The sequence below is a fragment of the Lepidochelys kempii genome, chromosome 8 (assembly GCF_965140285.1).
Source record: "Lepidochelys kempii isolate rLepKem1 chromosome 8, rLepKem1.hap1, whole genome shotgun sequence".
In the NCBI taxonomy this organism is placed as follows: Eukaryota; Metazoa; Chordata; order Testudines; family Cheloniidae; genus Lepidochelys; species Lepidochelys kempii.
Window position 1 is genome coordinate 46,126,039 of NC_136387.1, and position 22,211 is coordinate 46,148,249.

At 48.4% G+C, this 22,211-nt stretch overlaps 2 protein-coding genes across 15 annotated transcripts in view; both read right to left on the bottom strand.

The window, feature by feature from the left end:
* Positions 1 to 738: 738 nt before the first annotated feature.
* On the bottom strand, positions 739 to 19,999 carry LOC140915852 (allograft inflammatory factor 1-like). Its single transcript, XM_073356335.2, has 7 exons — positions 19,967 to 19,999; positions 13,870 to 14,038; positions 10,496 to 10,551; positions 7,220 to 7,286; positions 6,312 to 6,353; positions 4,785 to 4,947; positions 739 to 3,434 (listed from the first exon to the last, which is right to left on the bottom strand). Exons 1-7 carry the CDS (start codon positions 19,997 to 19,999, stop codon positions 3,263 to 3,265), a joined length of 702 nt encoding a protein of 233 aa, XP_073212436.2. The 3' UTR covers positions 739 to 3,262.
* PRRC2C (proline rich coiled-coil 2C) overlaps positions 18,818 to 22,211 on the bottom strand; it is a 115,184-nt gene continuing 111,790 nt past the window's right edge. For all 14 annotated transcript variants that reach the window (XM_073356343.2, XM_073356351.2, XM_073356348.2 and 11 more), the window contains one exon: positions 18,818 to 20,651. In XM_073356343.2, coding sequence (XP_073212444.2) covers positions 20,391 to 20,651 — 261 coding nt within the window. In that variant the 3' untranslated portion in view covers positions 18,818 to 20,390. The remainder of the gene's footprint in view (positions 20,652 to 22,211) is intronic.

Genomic DNA, 22,211 nt, shown 5'->3' on the forward strand with positions numbered 1-22,211 from the left:
AATCAGCATTAAATCTTGGAAAGTTGCATGTTAACACATCTCTCTACATCACCCGGGAGCAAACCACCTCTTTGAGCATGGGAGCTAAACCCAGCATTTCTGGACAGCCTCTGGCTGAGAGCAGGACTGACAGAATCTTGTTTTGCATCTATGGGCATAGCCTCACTGCAGCCCAGCCCCGAGCAACCCCACTGCAAAGCCATACCCAGTTACTGCATTCTCACTGCAGCTACATTCCCCTGGGCATGGCGCTAGGGCATCTGGGGCACATCCCATGAGTCTTTGTGCTGCATTAAGTGGGCTGCTATTTGTCCTGGGGAATTGTGGGAGAACTTGTCTGCCCTTTATGTGGTTTTAAGCTTCCCTTGGTCTGAGTAGGCTTCAGCATGGCCTCTTCTTTGGCCTCTCTGACACCCCTTCATGGAAGAGAGACCCTGTGGCCCAGCTGCCCTAGGCCCCCAGGACCTATGCTGCCCCCCAAGACACCCCAGTAACATAAGCACACCATTTGCCCGAGCTCCATCCGACTCTGGTTTACCGTTTACCCCTTCAGGGACGCACTGTAGTGGAAGCAAATAGAGCCAGGCTTGGCCTAAGGACCTCTCACCCAAATGCACACTTTACTCAGACAGAGCACAGACCATCTAGAAACCAACCCACACCTGAATTCCCTGCCCTGCATTCTAGCTCCCCCGCTTCCCTTGTGAGACTGGGAGGGAGGGAGAGGGAAGTCAGATTCTCTCTCTCCAGCCATTTCACCACCTCACCTGCTCAAGCTGGGGGGAGCTGCTGCAGCAGAGGGGGAGAGGGAGAGAGAAAGAGACATTGACAGAGACAGACACACACATCCTTTTATGAAGTTCTTATCCCCTATCATGTGATTCCCCGCTCAGCCTCATCAGGCAGTTGGAGTCTCCCAGCCCATGATTATTTGGTTACTAGCCCACCTAGCAGAATCTGTTCTCTCCATCTGGCCAGCTTTTTTCCCAAGGAGGCTTCCATTTGAATAGAAGACCATTGAAGTTTAATGACCCTGCATCATGGCTGCAAGAATTTCTCCTGAGGGTTTTAGCTCACTCTGGAGGCTATAGAGCCAAGGGGAAGGCACAGAGGGGTTTGACAATTGGTTTGGATATAATTACATGCAAAGTTCATAATATTCAACAGAAGCCATAAGTTGTATGTAGGTCCCTCTCCCCAACTCTCCTCAGGTACTTAGCCCCAGAAGAGTGTGAGGGTGTTTGCTAGCTTGGGGAAGCTGCCCCCTGCCGGTACGGTCAGCTGTGTACCAGCTCTTGCTGGTATGTAGTACCGGACCATACCAGTTTACTTTCACTTCTGTCTGTACCAAATGACTGGCAGCTAGCTAATGTGAGGGCAATTTCTAAAAAAGGCTCCAGAGGTGATCCCAGCAATTACAGGCCAGTAAGCCTAACTTCAATACCAGGCAAATTGGTTGAAACTATAGTAAAGAAGAGAACTGTCAGACACATAGATGAACATGGTTTGTTAGGGAAGAGTCAACATGGTTTTTGTAAAGGGAAATCATGCCTCACCAATCTACTAGAATTCTTTTGGTGGGCGGGGGGGGGGTGTCAACAAGCGTGTGGACAAGGGGGATCCAATGGATATAGTGTTCTTAGATTTTCAGAAAGCTTTTGACGAGGTCACTCACTAAAGGCTCTTAAGCAAAGTAAGCTGTTATGGGATAAGAGGGAAGGTCCTCTCATGGATCGGTAACTTGTTAAAGATAGGGAACAAAGGGTAGGAATAAATGTTCAGTTTTCAGAATGGAGAGCTGTAAACAGGGGTGTCATCCAGAGGTCTGTACTGGGACCAGTCCTGTTCCCATATTCATAAATGATCTGGAAAAAGGGGTAAACAGTGATGTGGCAAAATTTGCAGATGATACAAAACTACTCAAGCTAGTTAAGTCCAAAGCAGACTGTGAAGAGTTACAAAGGGACCTCACAAAACTGCAGATGAAATTCAATGTTGATAAATGCAAAGTAATGCACATTGGAAAACATAATCCCAACTATATATATAAAACAATGGGGTCTAAATTAGCGGTTACCTCTAAAGAAAGATCTGGGAGTCATTGGGGATAGCTCTCTGAAAAACATCCATTCAATTTGCAGCAGCCATCAAAAAAGCTAACAATGTTGGGAATCATTAGGAATAGGATAGATAAATCCATGGTACGCCCACATTTATGTGCAGATGTAGTTGCCCCATCTTACAAAAAAAAACAAACCCAAAAAACGAATTGGAAAAGTTACGGAAAAAGGCAACAAAAATTATTAGGGGTATGGAACGGCTTCCATATGAGGAGAGATTAATAAGACTGGAACATTTCAGGTTGGAAAAGAGAACTACAGGGGGATATGATAGAGGTCTATAAAATCATGACTGGTGTAGAGAAAGTAGATAAGGAAGTGGTGTTTACTACTTCTCATAACACAAGAACTAGGGGTCACCAAATGACATTAATAGGCAGCAGGTTTAAAAGAAACCGAAGGAAGAATTTTTGCACACAACACACAGTCAACCTGTGGAACTCTTTGCCAGAGGATGTTGTGAAGGCCAAGACTATAACAGGGTTCAAAAAAGAACGAGAAATTCATGGAGGATCGGTCCATCAATGGCTACTAGCCAGGATGGGCAGGGATGGTATCCCTAGCCTCGGTTTGCTAGTAGTTGGGAATGTGCAACAGGGGATGGATCACTTGATGATTCCCTGTTCTGTTCATTCCCTCTGGGGCACTGTTGGAAGACAGGATACTGGGTTAGATGGAGCTTTGGTCTGACCCAGTATGGACGTTATGTTCTTGAACAACCTGAGTAAGAACAATGGACAAATATGATTCTAGGAGCTGACCTGAAAGAGCCCAGGTTTATACCAGGCTCTACCACTGACCTGCTGAGAGCTGGGATGCGTAACTGCACCTCCCTCTGGCTGTTTCTCTTGCCACCTGTCTGATTATGTCTAGATGGTAGGCTCTTTGGGACAGATACTATCTTGTGTTCCTACAGCACCTTCCACAACAGGGCCTTTAGGCGCTGCTATAACGCCAGCAATCAGCAGTTCTGCTTTCCTGCTGCAGCAGCTCAGACATGCTACAGCGCACTGTTGCTAGGCAGCTCTTTATTGGGGAAGGTCTGAGCTGGATGCACTCTACCACAGGACATTTGATTTGCCTTCTCAGCAGGCTCTCCAGCCTACGAAGCGAGTCAGTCTCCACATTCCTCAGGCAGCCGGCTAGGTCTCAGGGCAGCCATCAACTGGAGATGGGGGAGGTGGCGGCGGGAGAGTGGCAAGAGGAGAGGGGACTCCGGAGAGAGTGCATTCCAAGTAGGTTACATAGGGGCCAGCATCCATCAGGCTGGGCCTCTTCACCACTCCTCCTCCTTTCCCATTGTAGTGCATGATCCTGGCAGCAGAAAGAGTGAACAGCAGGACTCATGGCAAGAGCCAGGGGGAACCACCACTGACACATCCTAGCTCTTATCTTTATCCCCAGGTTACAGCTGGGGAAACTGAGGCACAGAAGGGCAGTGACCCAGCAGAGCACTGCCTTCAATACCCCTTATGAACAATTAGTTCCTGCCTAAGCCCACCTTTCTGCCTAAGGCTCCCCACGAAGAGGGAGGTTTGCTTTACCTGTGAAGGTCTTTGGATGACCAGCTAGACAGTCTCCCCATTCTCTCCCTCCACCCTTGATCTTTCCAGTCAGGCAGGCCAGTTAAGTTGGAGTGGTTGGTGTCACCTCCAGCTAGACTGCACCAGTGGGCTGGGGCCAGAACATGGGCTGCAAAGACAGCAGGGGAATGGTCATACCTCAAATGAGTGGTGAAGAGTCTCATGGAGACACATCACTGTATAGCGTGAAGCTGGGAATACCCCCGATATCTCCACCCCTGGAACCTCAAGTTTGGGACCAAGTGACTAGATCCAGGCAGAGTCTGATTTTCAGCTATCGTTCCATAGTTTTGGGCTGTTCCACATCATTCAAATTCAATGGAGACCAGCTTCTGGCCCTGTTTATACGGCCAAGGAGCCACGGTGCTGCCCTCAGACATGTCCCCAAGTGCCATTCCCAGTAGAGTTCAGACACTGTGGTCCAGGTTTTGTCCTGACTCCTGCAAACTGCCCTGCTGACTTCAGTGGAGTTGTATGGGAAGAACGTAGCCTGCAATCTTTAGCCCTCCAGCCCATTGGTAAATGTGGCTAACCATTGACCTCAAATGGAGGAGGGAGTAGGGTGACCAGATGTCCTGATTTTATAGGGACAGTCCCGATATTTGGGGCTTTTTCTTATATAGGCTCCTATTACTCCTCACCCCCATCCCAATTTTTCACACTTGCTATCCGGTCAGCCTAGGAGGGAGGTCCGATTCCCTAGTCAGAATAAGTTGTTTTGCCTTGGTAGCACAGAGGTACTAAAGTTTGCCTATCAGAGTTGGGCCCCCAGCTTCTTGGGCCTGTTCCTTTAGCTGGTTAGTTACCCAGGGATCACCAAATGGACAGAAGTACAAGTTTTGCACAAGGTCAACTCTTCCACCCTCTCTACAACAGCTGTACCATGCTAGTGCCCAGATCCTGCAGCGACAGGTAGGTTAGAAATAGCTGCAGATCTCCCAGTAGCTCCTCTTGCCCTTTATTGGAAGGCAACTGTCACCCAGGGAACAACCAAAGACAAATCAAATCCTTTTGACCAATTGCACATTCAGCTCCTTCCTCTGGCCCAAGCCTGGAGATGCAGGTATGCTTCCATACATACCGTTGGCACATGGTCGATCTGCGGCCCAGCATAACCATAGTGAAGTCCTTGTAAGGGATGGTGCTGCCTGTGTTCCCTGTGATTTCCTGGACCAGCGCCTTGAGCTCCAAGGGGTTTTGGAAAACCCCAAACTCCTGCAGTATCCTGCTCATCGTTGGATAGTCTGAAACAACACCAGACTCAGATATGGTCTGTATCACATGATCACAGGGGTTAGAGATGGAAGAGACCTATTTGGTCATTTACCACATCCCCCTTCCCATCGCTGCTCCAGAACTGGTTCTGCATTACTCAGATGTGGGCCTGGAGAGTTTTGAGCAGCATCTACATTGAGCATAAGCCCAGAAGAAACAGCAGGGGTGGTTTTAGGTAGGTGCTTTACAATGAAGGAGAGAGCACTACAGAGTAGTTTCGGTGTTACTGGATTCCTTAGTCTAAGGAGTCAAAGCAATCTGATATAGTCTTCCAATCTGGGTAGTCCCCTAAAGGCTTTAAGCAAATAGAGTGCAACTTGAACTCCAAGGTATCTACTCCCCACTTTTCACCCACAGGTTAAGGCTAGACCTTTGAAGGTGGCATGATCTCCCTCTCTGGTTCTAACACATCCTTCAAGTTCACGATTGTTTTTGTGGGAAAGAATGGGACTGTATATGTACTTCATGCATGTAGAGAGGCCATGCTCTCAGTCATCCAGGAGAGGCCATGTTCTTAGTCATCCAGGATTAGTCTACTGAAATGCAAAAGCACCATGGGCAGTGGGGGGTGGTGGAGAATTTCAGATTCAGCAATAGGAAGTTGTATAAGTGTGCAGCTATAGCAGAGACTTTGGGACTGGCTACATCTCAGAGAGGCATACCAACCTCATGTGTGAGGACAAAGGCAGCCCACTGCCACCCCCTCAAAAGTGCCTCTTGAAAGTAGGTGGGAAATGACTCATTACCAATAAGTCTTGCATCAGCTAGTCAAGGAAGCCATCCAGCAAGTACCTGAGCATGGCTTCAAAGTTCTTCCCATCTCAGGGCACCAGGCATTTTTCTCCCTTGTTAAGAAGCATTAAGGGACCCACTGGCACAGGAGAGCTGGGGGACCCACCTTTGTGCCCCTAGGATGGTAGCTGCCAGCCTCACCATTCAGTTACCATCAGCATGAGTGCTAAACCCTAAGCACCAGAGACCTGATTCTCTGGCACCAAGTGATATCTAGTTCTGGGGGAGGAGGAAGACTGAGGCAGGCAGTGGGATAGACTTAAGGTGCCCATGGGCACAAATAACCACCATTGGCATATTCTGCTTCCACACAGGGAGTGAGTATGGGGGGGAAGGGATCTTCTTGTGAAGGTCCAATGAGCTGCCTAGGGCCCCCACCCCTGTGAAACATGGGGATGTTCACTATTCTTGGATTCCACCAACACATGGACACATCAAACCCCAATAGTTGGGAGTGCAGCAGATGGGCCTTCAGATCTGGTCTGGCAGAGGAGGAGGAGGGAAGCAGCAGTCACAAGCAAAGAGTTAAGTGACAATTTACCAATTTCTCCTGTGCTTGTGGCATCATATCCCATAAACATGCCTAGGAGAGAGAGAAGAGTCATCATCCTGCCTACCAAGACTGAGTGCAGCATCAACTCATTGATTTACAGCAGTAGCCATTCTGCACGCATGTCCACGGTGACTGCCTCGTCACCTGCAGCGCCAACGTCCCCCACGCTCTGCAGGGGCCTGGCCGAAGAACGGGAGCTGTTTTCCCCAGGCTAGAGTCACTTAGTTCAAAATTTCTCAAGGGATTTTTTTTTTTTTTTACCCCAAAAAAGGTTTTTTGTCCCCTGCCTCTCTTGCCACTGAAAGAAGAAGCCTGGCTTCACGTACACTATTTTCGTTTTTAAAGGCTAGATTTGACCCAGTGGCATCTGTAGGTCACGAATCAATTCAAACATAGCTCTTCAGGAGCATTCCCTCAGATTAGTTGGCTTCGCTCTCAAGTGTTTGATAATTTCATCTAGGCCTCTTTGATAACAAGAGCCAGATCCTGAGCTGGGATAAGCCAGCAATCAGCAGAACGGTGCCAGTTCACAGCAAATGAGGAACTGGCCCAAAGGCTGTGATGCCCCCACATCACCAGCACTTGCCAACTCAACAGTGAAGTTATTTTAACCAGGGGATAAAATCACGGTCTGCATTTGGCTTGTTCAATCTCAAGTCACCAGTTCCCCAGCGAGCAGGGTATGGCATTGGGGGCCAATCTCAACACAGGCTCTGTAGGTATTGACTAGTTCTTGGAGGGAGGGGAGTGGGATTAGAAGAGCATTTTGCACCAATCATTACACCTCCTGCTGCTTTAGCAATGTTCTCCCCTCCCCCAAGCCCAAACACTCAGCTGCATTTTTAGGGCATTAAACCATTTCCTTCTCAGCTCCATTCTCCCTGGGACAGACTCACCCTTCAGCTGATCAAGCTTTGCCTGTAGATTTGGAATGTCTCGAAATGGTTCATCAGCCAGGTACTCCTGTCCGGGCAAGAGAGATGAGTTGGTCACCAGATCTGGCAATAGCTCATGTTAAGCAATGAGCAAATATCAGCACTCATGTAGGGGGCCATGGTGAAAACCTATCCAGGTGTCCTCTGGATCAGTCTATTTCAGTCCGGGGTATGCCATCTACCAGGACTCCTTCAGCCTGAACTCCAGCACCCCCTGCTATGCCAGGCCAGCTGTGAAATGCCACAGGCTGAAAATTTTTTAGCCATGAAGAGACTCCACACAAATACCTGGAATTACTATGAGGAATAATGACAAATTACAAAACTTTCTTCCTTGTGTTCTCCTGCTCTAGCCATTGGAAACTAACCACCACATGCTTCCCAGCTCATTGGCCCTGAGTTATCCCAAACCTCCCAGGGCTCAGTTAAGTTTGATGTAAGATTTCACTTTGCTTTTAGTCTTGCTCCCCCTTTTCAACCCAGCGGCAAGTCAAAGTTCAGGGGCCTGCCCCCCCCCTCCAAGGGCATTCTAGAGGCAAACAGAAATTGACAGAGTCTGGCATTTTCTTGGACACAATCTTGTTTATTTACAAGGAATGTAGAAAGTCCTGCTTCTCTAAATGCAGAAGGGACCAAAATCAGGGGAGAACTTCCTTGCTTACAGGCCAATTCTCTTTATCCAGCCCCAGAAGCTCTCACTAGCATCTTGCAGGGTCATGCACTGTGCTTGTCCTTCCATCTCCCCCAGGGGCCAGGCCCAGCTGGTCCTGCAGAGTGTCTCTCAGGCAGAGATGGGGGAACTGAACCTGGGTATCCCATGTTCCAGGTGACTGCTCTAACCCCTGAGCTAAAAGTTGGGGTCCTCTTCTAGCCAGATTTGGCCAGGACCCGATGGGATAGGTGGCATCTGGGCACACCTTCCAGATCAGGCCCCACAGGTAAGAGAGGCAGAGGACCACCTCCCTTCTCTCAGTCTGTGCCTCGTATTAGCGCTCTAGGCATCCAGGTACCCACAGAGAGGCAGCAGCGCAGGCATCAAGGGAACTTCCCCCTGAAAATTCAGGTACCAAGTGAGTTCAGGCACCTGCAGGGTTTGGCAGCAGCCAAGTGGGGGTTTTGTGGACTGCAGAGGCACCCAAATACCATTGTGGATCTGAGCCTAAATGACTTGCCCAACACGGCACAGGAAGTCAGTGACAGAGTGAGGGATTGAACCCAGGTCTCCCCATTCCCAGCCTTGAGCCCTACCCACTCAACTATCTTTCCTTTTCGGCCCCAGTTCCTACATCCCCCTTTATATCTGGCATTTGTGAGAGCTTAACATGAAGGGGGATCCATTAGACAGCCTCAGCTTCATAGATAACCTTATTATTTTACATGAGGAGAGCAGGGAGGTGATTTGACCTCTGTGCACATGGCATTTGTGAGAGCAGACCCAGAATATTGTTTGCAGTTGTGGGGGCCACATTTTAAAGAGGACATGGAAGTGTTGGAGAGGGTGCCAAAGAGAGCCACAAAAATGAGTCAAGGGCTGAAGAAAACACATGGTTAGACCTGTGTCCCTATTTCCAAATGGGAAGAGTCTGGCTCCAGCTGCCAGCCACTGCGTCTTGTTCTGCCTTTCTTGATTAGATTAAACAGCTCCGTAGTCCCTGGCGTTTTCTCCCAAGGAAGGTGCTTAGGCACTGTAATCAGGTCACCTCTTAACCATCGTTTTGATCAGTTAAAAACAGTGAGAGATGGAAGAGCTCAATCAAAGGAGGGTTAACAACCACTAGAACAAACTCCCAAGGGAAGGGGCAAAGCCTCCACTTCTGGTAGTCTAGCTGCATTTCTGGAGGAGATGCTGCAGCCATACAAGTTCATGGCTCAATATTGGGGGAACCGTGGGAAATCTAAGGACCCAATAAAAGGCCAGAATAGATCACCCAATGGTCCCTGCTGGCCTTGAGTGCTGTGAAATGGGAGAGAAGGCCTGTCACTTTAAGAGGCTGTGGACTAGGAAGGCAGCTCATGGCAATGGGCCTGAAGCCACGCCCCACTCCTCTGGAAGGCCACCCACGCTTTGGGAACATCTGGATGCCGTCTGAATGGCAGGACTTGGGCCCATTCCTTATTACCAGCATACACCTCCACTAGGGCTCATTCCCCCATTATACAGAGAGACCAGCACAGCAGCAGACCACAGCAGAGCCTCATTTCATGCATGTGGAGGCTTCTTGCGGCTGCTAACAGTGCTCATTTACCAGCTTTCCAACAAAGTCACTTGGGGAGCAGGGCTTCCATGAACAATGTTGGTACAGAAGTAAAACTTCGCCGAGCTCACAGCTAGCCAACAGCTGTGTTTCTATTGCTGACTGCCTCACAGGTCAATAATGGAGCATGAAATGGTGTGAGCCAATTAGAGCACATATGCAAATATCTGCATCCTGATTGGCTTAAAGTCAATTTTCTACTCATCGCTAGCATTTCTAGGGCCTCCTCTACCAGAATAGCTAATGCTAACTTTCTGGACCATGAACTTTGCCTCCTAATGTATTGGTTATAGCTCCTGGGGACAAGGAAGCTACATCACAATGCGGTGAAGAATGTATTCAGAACCTACATAATACAGAGAGACTCAATTCCACTCTCATTTACACCAGCCAGAGTTACTCCAGGGTAAGAGAAAGTAGAATCAAGTCTTTTTCTTGGCTTCACTTCATGATTTGCTTTCCCTCAAGGTGTCTATTGACATTAGCCAGTACATATGCTTTTGTTTAATAAATCTTCTGGTGTATTACAGTTGAGAAGAGACAATAATTAACAGATGTGTATAAACGGGGTGACATGAGCTGGCATGGCATCAATGAGAATTCTACTAGCATATGGGAGAGCACGAAAGGTTTTTTTTTGGTGCTAGAGATTAGCTGAAATCTCTTGGCAAGCAGTTCATGTGCTTTCTACATTATCTAAAATGTATCTTAGCACAAGAAGATTGCAGAGAAATTCCCTCAGGAAGATAATCTTAATGAAATAGGATTTTTTTTTTTTGGGAGAGTGAATTTTTATCTTACCTTACTGTCACAAAGTTGATGACAAAAAGGCAAAATACAGACCACTTTATCATAGTCTGAAGACTCAGGAGTCCTTGATTTCATCTACTTTTTGTTTGTTGGTTTGTTTTTTATTATTAAATCTTGTGTTCCTTATATAAAGGAAGTACATGGTAAAAGCTAGAAAATTTACTGCACCTACCTTGTTAACTAGACAAAATTCTTTCTCCTGTTTCTCCTGCATGTCATGATCCTTTGCTACAATACATACATGAGAGAAAATTTAAAAAAAACAAAGCCTAAAAAATGTTAAAACCCAACAGAAAATTTAGTTTTTACCAGCCATTTTTTCCTTGCAAAAGAACGAACAACTCTGTTAGCTTAACTGAGCACCCTCCCCTTTATACACTTCAGTAGCTGGCTTGACTTTGGCCTGGGCTAATTGGAGGGATTTGCCTAGTTGAAAGGCAGCTGTCACATTAAGCATGCCAGAGTTAAACTGAGGCAACTGAGAATAACAGAAGCAGGGGGGACTAGGCCCTTAGCATGATGCATATCAGCTGTTTGCTCTTCATGGGTTGCAGTGTTGTAGGGTCCCAAGATATCAGAGCGACAAGGGGGTCACTTAACTCACATAATTGTGTACTTGGTTATGGAAGAGTGACTAGCTCTGGCTAGTAGAGGGGCATCTGAGAGATACTTTAAAAACATTGCAGGGGGTTTTATCATTTAAAGCATGCGCGTGAAATGTTGGGACATAGCTGCAGTGTGTGTTCGGGCTAACAGGGGTAGGGTACGGAGGCTGGGAGAGGACAGCATTCAGTGGGCTGTTAGTGGAAAACTCCTTGCATGTCAGGCAGCGGAGCAGCTATTGCTTTGTCTGTTAAGCTCTGCCTGGGTTAGGAGGGCTGGTTATACTCCAGAGGCACCAGCCAAAGATCAAGGCAGCAGCAGAGCGCTAGTTGCTGTACAAATACATAGTAAGAGACAATTGCTGCCCTGGAGAGCTGCTGTAGACAGACATCACCAGCAGGAGGCAGGGCTGCACAGAGGGATTCTGGGGGCCCAGGGCAAAATCTGAACCTGAGGATCCCCACCCTTCCCAGAATATTACCACTGAGGTGGGAACTGCAGCTCTGTCATTAACACCCACCCACCTATCAGAATGATCACAAGGAATGTTGGTTGGATCTCGTCGGTGCGATGCTGTGTTGGGAGCTCGCACAGGTGCGTGACAGAGGCCCAGCCAGAAGGCAGTTTTGGGCAAGCGGCGTGCAAAGCCCCACAATGCAGACCGGGGGCCAATCCCTGCTCTCAGTCGCTGCAGGGTAAATCGGGAGTAGCGTGGGGGACATCAGCGATGCTGCTCCGGAGGTACACAGGTGTGGCTCAGAGCCGGGGCTGGGATGTCATGACTTTACCATGTGATGAGGGGCTCAGAACCTTCTGCCACACGTGTTGTGGAGGGAGCTGACAGCTTGGACTGGAGCAAGCGGTAGAGAGAACACCTGTCAGTCTGGGAGGGCAGCTGTGTGGCATTTGGGTCTCCGCAGCCCCTCGCGTGGGGTGAGTTCGTTTCTGTTCTGTTGTTACCAGGGAGAAATCAGCTAGGGCCAGTGTGGCGAGCAAGGGGTGATACAGCGGCCCCAGCATCAATGCTCTTAGGGGGTAAAAATCCCCAGACCCACTAAGTCACACTCACCGCCAGGAAATCTCTCTCTTTGGGGCCAGGATGCGCTTCACAAGGGTCAGTAGTTAGCTGCACCCACGCTAAACACTACAGAAAGCCATAGCTAGGGGAGGCTGGGGAGGTGCAGGGTACAAAGGGTTAATGATGCAGTTTAGAGCCAAAGGAAGGTTCAGTGTGTTCCCTGCATGGAGGTGGCTGGGCCCTGTGCTGGCAGAACGTCCCTGTCTCCAGAAGGAGGCTGGAGCATGGATGAGGTCTATGAGGCTGCTAGTGCTGTGTTGAGGTGGGTTTGATCCCACCGATGAGCTGCATAGGGGGATAATGGCAGAGGTGGTGAGACCTTTTCTTGGGGAACGTGGGGCAGTTCCAGAGCAAGATGTGAGCAGAGGGGTGGGGACTGTGTTTCCCGAGAGATTAGAGTGTTCCACGAGCTAAGGAAGTAGGAAGGCACGTGTCTTTTCAATCCCACCCATTCAAAGGAAGAGGCAGGCATGGCTGGATCCTACCCTGGGAAGACAGCAGAGCAGTCCATGCCATAGTCTGAATAGCCCCAGACTGACTGGTGAGTCATTACCCTATCCTGAGGTCCCACATATTCTACGATACCAGCAAATATTGCTTAGCAAAGCCAGAAAGGGCGTGGAGGCAGACAGGCCTGGTTCTCCACTTGCCTGCCTAGTGCATGGGGTCAGCATGCAGCTCTTTTAGCTGTGGTGTGGAGAATGCCTCCTGGGCTCACCTTGCAGACCCACCTGAGCTGGGATGAGAAGGGGACTGGTGCCTTGTAACACAACTGGCCTGAGCTGTGCTCTGGCCTGGGCGTGGGGTGCACGCACGGTGCTGGGTAGGGAGTAGAGCATGTACATTTCTGTGCAGGGAGATGGGGATACGCCCCGACTGGCATGTGAAACTCCAGCAGGCCATACTCTCTCTCTCTCTGCATGCTGGGGGCTTGGCCATTCAGGGCAGCGAGGTGGAAACAGACCCTCGGAAGTGCCGCGTGACCCATTTCTCTTTCCCCCCACAGGCCGGGGAGCAAGGAGCTGAGACGCAGACGTGAGCTGATCACGGCGGTGAGGGACGGAGGGCGATGCACTGGGACACCTGCCATGGTTCCCCCTGGTCCGGGTCCCGCCAGCCATGCTGCCTCCTCCCGGGACCCAGGTTCCTCCCTGCGAGCGCTGGGGAAACAGCCTCCATTGCCCAGCAGATTCACGCTTCACCCGCTGGGCCGCAGGACATGCCCTCACCGGGAGCTGCTGGCTCAGGTTGACCGGAGTCCCACTTCCCCTGTCCCTGCAAGCTGTGCTCTCTACAACCGGCCCCTGAATACACCCCCTCTGGTGGGGCCATGGGCTCAAGTCATGGCGAGGCCCATGCCTCCCGCTGCAGGAAGTCGCTTTGTCTACTCCATGGCCAGGCCTGCGCCCACATTGTCCCACGTGGATCAGAGCTGTACGCCTCCTCTCTCCACCAGCTGGGCCTTCTACTCCAGGAATCAGAGCTTGTCCCCTCCCTGGGAGCCGACGGAGCGAGCTAAGCAGAGCCCCGCACTGCCTGTGCCCAGATGCTACGCGGTGTACTCCATGGACAGGAGCTCAGCGCCTTACCTGGCCCCGGGGGCTCCAGCTGGCCGGAGCCCTGCTCTGCCTCTGCCCAGGACTTATGCTGTTTACTCTCTCGAGCGGACCTTGTTTTCTCACCTGGACTCCTCAGTGCAGCCTGGGCTGGGATCCTCTTCTGTCCCAGTCAGCTGTGCTGTTTATTCCATGGACAGCCCGTCTCCCAGCCCAGCCCCACTAGCTCAGCCTTCTCCCGACTCCCCTCTATTCCCACCGCTTCTGCTGGCGGTGTACTCTGCAGGCCAGAGGTGCTGTCCCCCTCACCTGGAACTGCTCTCGCAGATTGACCGCAGCTGCACTCCCCCGGTCCCAGCCAGCTGTGCTGTCTACTCTCGGGACGCTCCACTCGATCCTTTGCCCGGATGGCTTGCGCCAAGCACTTAGCCCGGGGGGCCGTGCCGGCTAATCGCTGGAGCAGCACCTGGCTCCTCAGCTAGACCCGTCAGTTCCCATTCCTCTGACTCACCAGGCTTCCTTCCTGCCCTTCTGTCCTGACCTGGCCCAGGCTCCCCTGGCCATGTGGCACCGTGCACAGCCTGCAGTTCCCCTCCCAGAGGGACTTTCCTCACCTCCTGATGCAACTCTCCTGCTTCAACCTCAGCACCTCAGAATAAAGCAAGAGCAGCTTGCCAGTGGGCTCCACTGCCTCTCGGGTGTTCTCGGTCTCCCACAGGGTGCTGGCGGGGCCCACACTGGATCCTAAGCTTCTAGTGATCCACGGAACAGGGCAAACGAACCAGGTCTTCTGCCCCCTCCCCGCCCTTCTAATGGCCTCATCCCGACCTAGCAGGGCCACAAGAGGGTCACGCTGTTGCCAGGTCCCAGTCAGTCCTTAGGTGTCTCTGCTGGGGAAGCACCAGGTGTGCCGTGGGGTTAGTGATGTGACCGCCTGGCCCGCAGAGATAAATAGAACTCGGAGCCATCACTGCATTTCACCCAGGGCCCCGAATGCAGAGCAGCTGGGGGTGATGGGGGGCTTGACTGCCCGGGGCTGGATTTCGAACAATGGCCTAAGGGAGAATGGCTCCCTAAGCTAGCAAGGCCTTCGACAAGGCCTCCAACACACCTGGCGTAATATCCGCCCAGATGCTTTGCCAGTCCTGTACGCCTCAATCGGCTCCCTAGTTAGAGGTGTTACAGTAGCCCAGTAAGCCACATAAGGGGGTCTTTTCCCACTGGCAGAGTGCCCCAAGATAAAGTTATGGCAGGAGGTGAAAATGGAGAAGGGAGGAGTGTGAGAACGGAGAAGGCCTCAAGGGAGAAGGAGAACTAGGGGCATGGCCACTGGTTGGGCTAAAATAACGGCGATTCAGAGAGTTTCTAGGTGAACCGTTGCCCTCTACTGAATTGAAACAGAACTGTCCAGTGGATATCATAGACCATGTACTGCTAGACATGAACAAATGGAGATTCTCCCTTGAGCGGAGGTGGTGGGGACGGGGGCATGATTTTAGAGCAAACAGGCCTGAGGCCTAACAGTGCTGCAGCTGTGAAGTTTCAAGCAATTGCAGTGACCTCTCTGCAATTACTTGCTGGCAACAGATCCACTGCAGTAGCCAAGACAAACCTTTGCCCCCCAAATGGCTCGAGTGCTGAAGCTGCGTGAGCCATCACAAATGTTTGGGTGACTTTTTGGAACCTCTGCACAGCTTAGGGCCAATTCAGAGACAGGTTTTACACTGGTTTTTTGGATGCAGTTATGCTGGTACGGCCAGGTAACTGATGGGAACTAGCAATCGCGACACCAGCACCTGTAAGGCAGCGTTGCTGCGTCCCCAGTAAGGTTTCCAAGCTGACGTAGGTCAATCAGTACAAACACTGGCTCTGTCTCCACTGCATTGCAAACCCGGGTCTGGACAATTGCTGGACCTCACCGCTATGCTAATGCGTCCACACTGCACTGTGAAGCCTTTCTGACTCGAGTCTGTGGTTTGAGCTGTGTCCCTACTGCAAAATGACAGGGCTTGGACCTGAATCTTGGCACAACTCAGGCTCTGACACCCCACCTCACCAGCAGGAACCCAGTCAGGCTGATTTGCGTGTGGACGGAAGTCAGACTTAGGCTCAAACCTGAATCAGAACCCACACTTGATGTGCAGTGCAGACATACCCTCTGTGTCTAAAGCAGCCCTTCATTTCTTTTGGCAACAGGAATTCTCAGGTCCCAAAGATTTCCAGCCTGGCCCCTAGCTTGGCTCAGCATCTTCTGGTGCCAGTCAGCTGGCTGCTCACAGCCAATTGCTTGGACCTGGAGACTGTATTGAGGGGTGCAAGCAGAACAGATGGCTTTTCTACCTGCTAAGATACTTCCAGGGCCCCCACAACCCACAGTATCTGAGTGTCTATCTTTAACGTATTTCCTCTCACATCATCCCTGTGAGGTAGAACAGTACTGTTATCCCCTTTTGAAAGCCAGGGACCAAGGCACAGACACCCCAAGGCCTGGATCCTCAAAGGTATTTCGCACCTAATGCTCAACTGGAGGGTTAGGTACCTACCTAGCTCAGGGCCTGGGCCTTAGTGATTGACCCAGCAAGAGACATTGTGGCCTACTGCTGGTGCTGCAACCCACGGGAAGCCTGTTGCCAAGCCAGCAATTGAGCCTTTGTCTCCCTAACTAGAATGTGATCCTTCCTCACTCTAGAAGACTTGAACTCACCATACAATAGTGCTGCTCAGGTTCAAAGGCCGCAGCCTGTGGCCAGGAGCCACTCAGTTACTGTTGCTAAGCCCACACAATTAGATTTACTGCCATACTTGGGAGTCTCTTCCCTAGATCTGGTTTCTGACTCTTTAGCCTGACAAACCCCAGCTCCTGCAATGGGAACGCATCTCAAGGTCTATCACTGTGCAGGAGCAATAACTGCTTTGTTCAGCAAGGGTCCCTACACCACAGCAACCAGCAGAGTAAATGTACAGCAAACTGGCAAACCTGCAAGGGTAGAGATTTGCAATGTCAAGAGGCCTCCACTTCCTGGGATCACTATACAGAGTTGCTTTGCACTCCTATGTACTACCCACCATGTCTAGTTGGCAGCCGGTGTCAAGTGGAGTGCCCCAAGGGTCGGTCCTGGGGCCGGTTTTGTTCAATATCTTCATAAATGATCTGGAGGATGGTGTGGATTGCACTCTCAGCAAATTTGTGGATGATACTAAACTGGGAGGAGTGGTAGATACGCTGGAGGGCAGGGATAGGATACAGAGGGACCTAGACAAATTGGAGGATTGGGCCAAAAGAAACCTGATGAGGTTCAATAAGGATAAGTGCAGAGTCCTGCACTTAGGACGGAAGAACCCAACGCACAGCTACAGACTAGGGACCAAATGGCTAGGCAGCAGTTCTGCGGAAAAGGACCTAGGGGTGACAGTGGACGAGAAGCTGGATATGAGTCAGCAGTGTGCCCTTGTTGCCAAGGCGGCCAATGGCATTTTGGGATGTATAAGTAGGGGCATAGCGAGCAGATCCCCTACCTGTTAAAATCACACCACTGTTAAACCAGTCACACTCTTAAAGCTATGCCAGCAAATGCCTAGTGTAGACTCAGTTGTATTGACAGAAGTCCCTTTGCCAGCATAGCTTTTTTTTTTTTTTTTTTTTTTCGGGTGGGAGCTTCATTTGCAAAAATACTTTCTTTGCCCATATAAGCTATGTCTCAACAAGGAGGGTTTGTGGGTATAACTGCACTGGGCAAACCCTTTTGTATGGAGACAAGGCCTTTGGTCTCCTAAGAATCTGCAATGACAGGATTTTTAATCTGATCGTTTGTGACCACGGTTGCTTGCAATCCCCATGGCTGAACAGGACATACCCACTTACATATGTTTCAAAGGTGTAAGTAGCAGGAGGAAGAGCTGTAGTACACCACTCCTCTTTTTGTCTGCTGGTTATTGCATCTTTAGCCCCTACTGCTGTAGGCCTACTGAAGTGCTGGCTCTTCTTGTCAGTAACATGCCCCTCTTTCAGCGCTCTGCATAGGCTAAACTTCCTGCTTCTACTTTAACTCTTTCCAAGCCATTGCCTTCAGTCTGGGTCCTTTTGGGTACAGGGAAGACCAATCCTTCCATACACTTTCCCCTGGTACCCCAACATGGTGTAACAGAACAGGCCATCAGCTTCTGCAAAAGCAGCTGCTGAAATCTTGCTATTGGCTTATTTCTTAATTTTGCAGTTTGGTCACATTCTTCGGAGGCCATGGGCAGTAAGATAAATCGATACATTTTCAGGTAATTGGTATGAAGCAAGGGCACACTCTAGTGGCCAGTTAAAGAACATACACATATGTTTAACTAATTTACTATCATTTTAGGGATGCATTCCCAACCATTTCACTTAATTACCTTGTGTTTCAGATACTAGTTCCATCTGGCTGTCTGCAATGGAGGGAAGGATGTTGCAACTTGCAGGGTAAGGGGGATGAACATCTTGGCAGTCAGACACCATGCTGAAGACTACATTAGAAACACTAAGAATGAACAAAGCTTCTGGGTTTAAAGTGAATATTTGCTTTATACTCCTAGCAAGGGCTTCCAAAGGTGTCATCCAATGGCACATTTTCATGCATTTAAGGTAGATTGTGTAGTGGCGAACTGGCTGCCGGAATGTAGAAAACCTTCATATTACAGCAGCTTGGGGAAATGATGTAAGTAATGTAGTTGGAATTTTTGTACTTTTTACTAGTCTTGAACATGTGTTTATATCGCGACCCTCTCCTGCTTGAGCTGGCAAATCATGATCTTGTGTTTAATAGTCCGTCACTATGAATATGACTGCAGTATTTGGATGACCACAACTGTCGTTATAAACATGTGATGACCTGATCTCTATGGCAGTCAAAGGAATTCTCCCCTCCTATTTTACTCCATGAAGTGGACAATTGCCCAGAAGCATTATGGGAGATTTACTTCATGCTCTTAAGCATCAGATATTAGCCAGTGCTGGAGGCAAGATACATGAAATGATAAACTAAGAGTCTGATCCAGTATGGCTAAACTATGTCCCATTAGCTCTTCACTGTAGGATTAATAGGAGAGAAATGTACTGTGAGGGAGGCAAGCCTTGTTGACCATATATAAGTTGTTTTAGAAATTCAACTGCTATAAGTTTTCTTCTTAAAGCATAACGTATGCCATCCATACAGCAAGAGTGATACTTCACACATTCTTTTTTGCCTGTAAGCATGTAGACTAATGGTTTATAAAATTACCAGGATACTTTATTTAGAGAATATTTTATTAGTTTCTGTAATCAAACCCATGTAAATAAGACCTTACATATTTAATACAGTATTACCCCTGTACAAATGGAAAAAAAATTAAGTTGAACATTTCTAGACCAATATGGCTGTTAATTTCTGTACAATGCCAACTCACAGTACAAGTGGGATACTTTTTTCCAAAGTTGACATCACAGCTAAAGTTTCCAAAAATTCAAATTATATATATATTTATATAAAAAGATAACCAATAGCAATTCACTAGGCATCAATAGCAGCAACAGCCTTTCCAGCTTCTGCAGTCATCTGAACAAAATTATACACATTAGACTTTCAGCATACTTCCTTCCAGAAAGTAAAAAAACAAAAAATCCCAGAAAAAAACAGCAAATTCTGTTATTGATGTGGTACCTGGTGCCTTTTATTAGCTTCTCAATCATTGTCTGGGAAAAAAACATTATTAAAAACAGCTCTGGTATAGCACAGTCACTACTACATATCATAAGCAGGTACAGGATATCTTACATTCACAGAAGTATCATACAGTACTGTCCTACAGCTATAATAGAGGATACAATTAAAAAGGCATTATTTGACTTGATTCTACTTTCCAGCACACAGTGGGCAAGGAGGTGCGATGCAGCTCTGACCTAACAATGCACCTTTTTAAGATAAGGTTCTCTTTACTCTGATAAAGTTTCTCTTTAATCTAGCAGCACAGTTCTAAGTGCTCATTGCTCTACACAGACAAAAGCTGGAAACTGGTTAAAGACTACTGGCTTCATATACGGATAGCCAAACAGAGGTGAACAGAACTCATTTGACTATTAATGCAATTAGGCTTTTAAATCCAAGGGGTGAATGTCTGAGGCGGTGTGGGTATAGAGAGTAGCCTGTGTGCCAAGCGACACTTTACTGTCGTGATCTAAGTACATCATCATATCAAACAAAAGCAACAGCAGTCAAACACTGCCTTTTCAGGGAAATTTGACACAATGTTGATGTCACTAATTGTGTTCTATTACTTTAGATGCCATGTGGTGAAGGATAAACTACTCTATGTGACTTGCCAATTATATTAATTCCCATTTTTTTATTGCGAAACAGCAGCCTCTCAAGTCACTAAAAAAAAATAAAAATAAACACACCTTACTCTGTCCAGCACTGTCTTCAGACTGCATGATCGGAGAGAGACAGCTTATAAAAGATGAAATAGCAGCTGAAGAACAGCAGAGCATGAATAAAAGTGTTCACCCTCCCAGTTCTTCAGCCATCTTCTCCCCTGCTGTGCTATTTCCCATTATGTATCTGGATGGCATATAGATGTGTATGTCAATATACGCACATACACTCCACCAAAAGCAGACTTCATGCTATATTAGAGAAGCTGCAAGCCCAAAGAGACAGAGCGTTATTGGACTTGCAGCTGTTTATGTCTGTCAATGCCAGTAGCGTCTATCTTCCTTTATACTGTTTGGCGCCATGAAGGGATAGAAGACTACTGTTTTGCCCTTTGGGCTACAGGTTCACGCTGTTGCCCCCCACCCCCTCAGCATCATAGAAACACAGCCTTTAAGATTTTGTTTCTTCTGTCTTGATTGCCTGAGGTTTGATTGGTCCAGTTCTAACAGGTTTTGTGGTGACAGCAGGTGCAGGGGCAGGCTTTTCCTCCACTTTGTCCTGGCAGACCCCCGAGGAGTCCGTCATTGCCTCAGCAGGTTTGCTTCCACTTTCGTCCACTTTTTGAGCTTTGCCTCCTATTGGTTTGCTCGGTTGTTGCTGCTCAGAGAAAAACCTGTGTGTGGACTGAAGAACCTCTGCTCTCTGCTTCGCCTTAAAGAAGGGAAAACACACATTTACTGATAGAACGTTAAGCTAAAGGTATTTATTTCTTGTAGGAGTTACATTTTAAAAAGTTTCATAACCAATCAGATCGATCACGATCTCCCCAAAGGGCAACATCTTGCTGCTTTTAGTTTCTTCCCCAGGCACCCCTGGGCTTGAAAATGCTTCTCAATATAAAAATTAAGTGTAGTGTTATGCCCAATCTTCCCTTGCCCTTCCTGCAGCTATTTCTAAACACCTTTCCCATCTGGGTACACTTGGAAACATTTTGCTGACCTAGATCCCACTAACTCTAAGTCCAAGATCTATTTTTAGGGAATGTTTAGAAACTGTGAAAACTGCAAAAAAAAATCTTCAATTATAAATAAGTGTTAGACATCATAACAACATGCAAGCCCTTAATGTAAGGGCTCCTAGTACACCCCCCTACCCTTCCAGCCTTGTTTGATGCTGGGGACTTTGACATTGTCACCTACTTGCTCTAGCACTGTTGTGACTCTGTCAGTACTAACAAGGGTTGTACAAGTGCAGACCAGCTGCCAGCTTTTTGCCATTGCATCCTCTAGACTTGTTCTGAGCACGGTTATGTGATCGTGGCAAAAACATTGGCAACTGGCCTACACCAACCATCCCACTGTCACTAGAGCAACAGTGGGAGAATTTCAGAAAGTCTACAGTGCCAATATAGCCACAATATCCTGATTCAAATTCTCCCCACACCCCTCACAATACACAGAAGCTGCTGCCTAGGTTGAGTTAATGACTGTTTCTCTCAGGCTATATACACACTACAGCTTAAGTCAGTATAAGCTATGTCGCTCCGGGGTATGAACAAGCCACCATCCTGAGCGACATTAAATTACCATCTTACTGTGGACAGCAGGGGAGCTTCTTCCAACTGACACAGCTACCGCCGCTCGCGTGGGCTGGAGCAATTAAGTCGGTGCGAGAGTTCTCTGCCATTGGCTTAGAGAGTCTGCACTAACAGCGCTACGGCGATAGACTCAGTTACCGCCATTTTCCCAGGCTTGCAAGGTATGTAATTTAAGCCACTTGGTTACATGGTGCAAACTGCAACTTTACCCTTGCTCCTTTCTCTGTAAGGAATAGTACTATGCCGACTAATGGCATGATTATATAACCCTTCGTCACACTGAGCAGCACTCATACAAAAGCCCACTAAAGTCAAGGGACTGCTCATGGAAGTGCCACTCAACTCCAGTAGGAGTTGCACTCCTCAGGCCCTCTGCAAGCAAGTCCACTGTACAACAGAAAAGTAATATGCTATCAAGAATGCTATGCATTTATAAGCAGGACACCAAAGCACTTGGAACATGAATTAAGCCTCAATACTCCCGTGGATAGGTATTCTATCGATTTTCCCTCGGTGTAAGAATTGGAAAACAATCTGAGAATCCCAGCCCCCAGTCTACTCTACTGTAATGACTAACCAACTTTTCATGCAATTAATACAACAAACATTAATATTTATTAGTGATGGACCAACAGACTGTGGAAATAGTTGCATTTTAAACGAAGCAGCATGCG

Excerpts from the sequence above, each read along its gene's own strand:
- LOC140915852 (XM_073356335.2), bottom strand. The coding sequence starts at position 19,999 with ATGCAGTCTGAAGACAGTGCTGGACAGAGTAAG. Across the intron at positions 6,354-7,219 it reads AAAGCTTGATCAGCTGAAGG|GCATGTTTATGGGATATGAT; the intron begins GTGAGTCTGTCC and ends TCTCTCTCCTAG. Across the intron at positions 4,948-6,311 it reads CACAAGCACAGGAGAAATTG|ACTATCCAACGATGAGCAGG; the intron begins GTAAATTGTCAC and ends GTGTTGTTTCAG.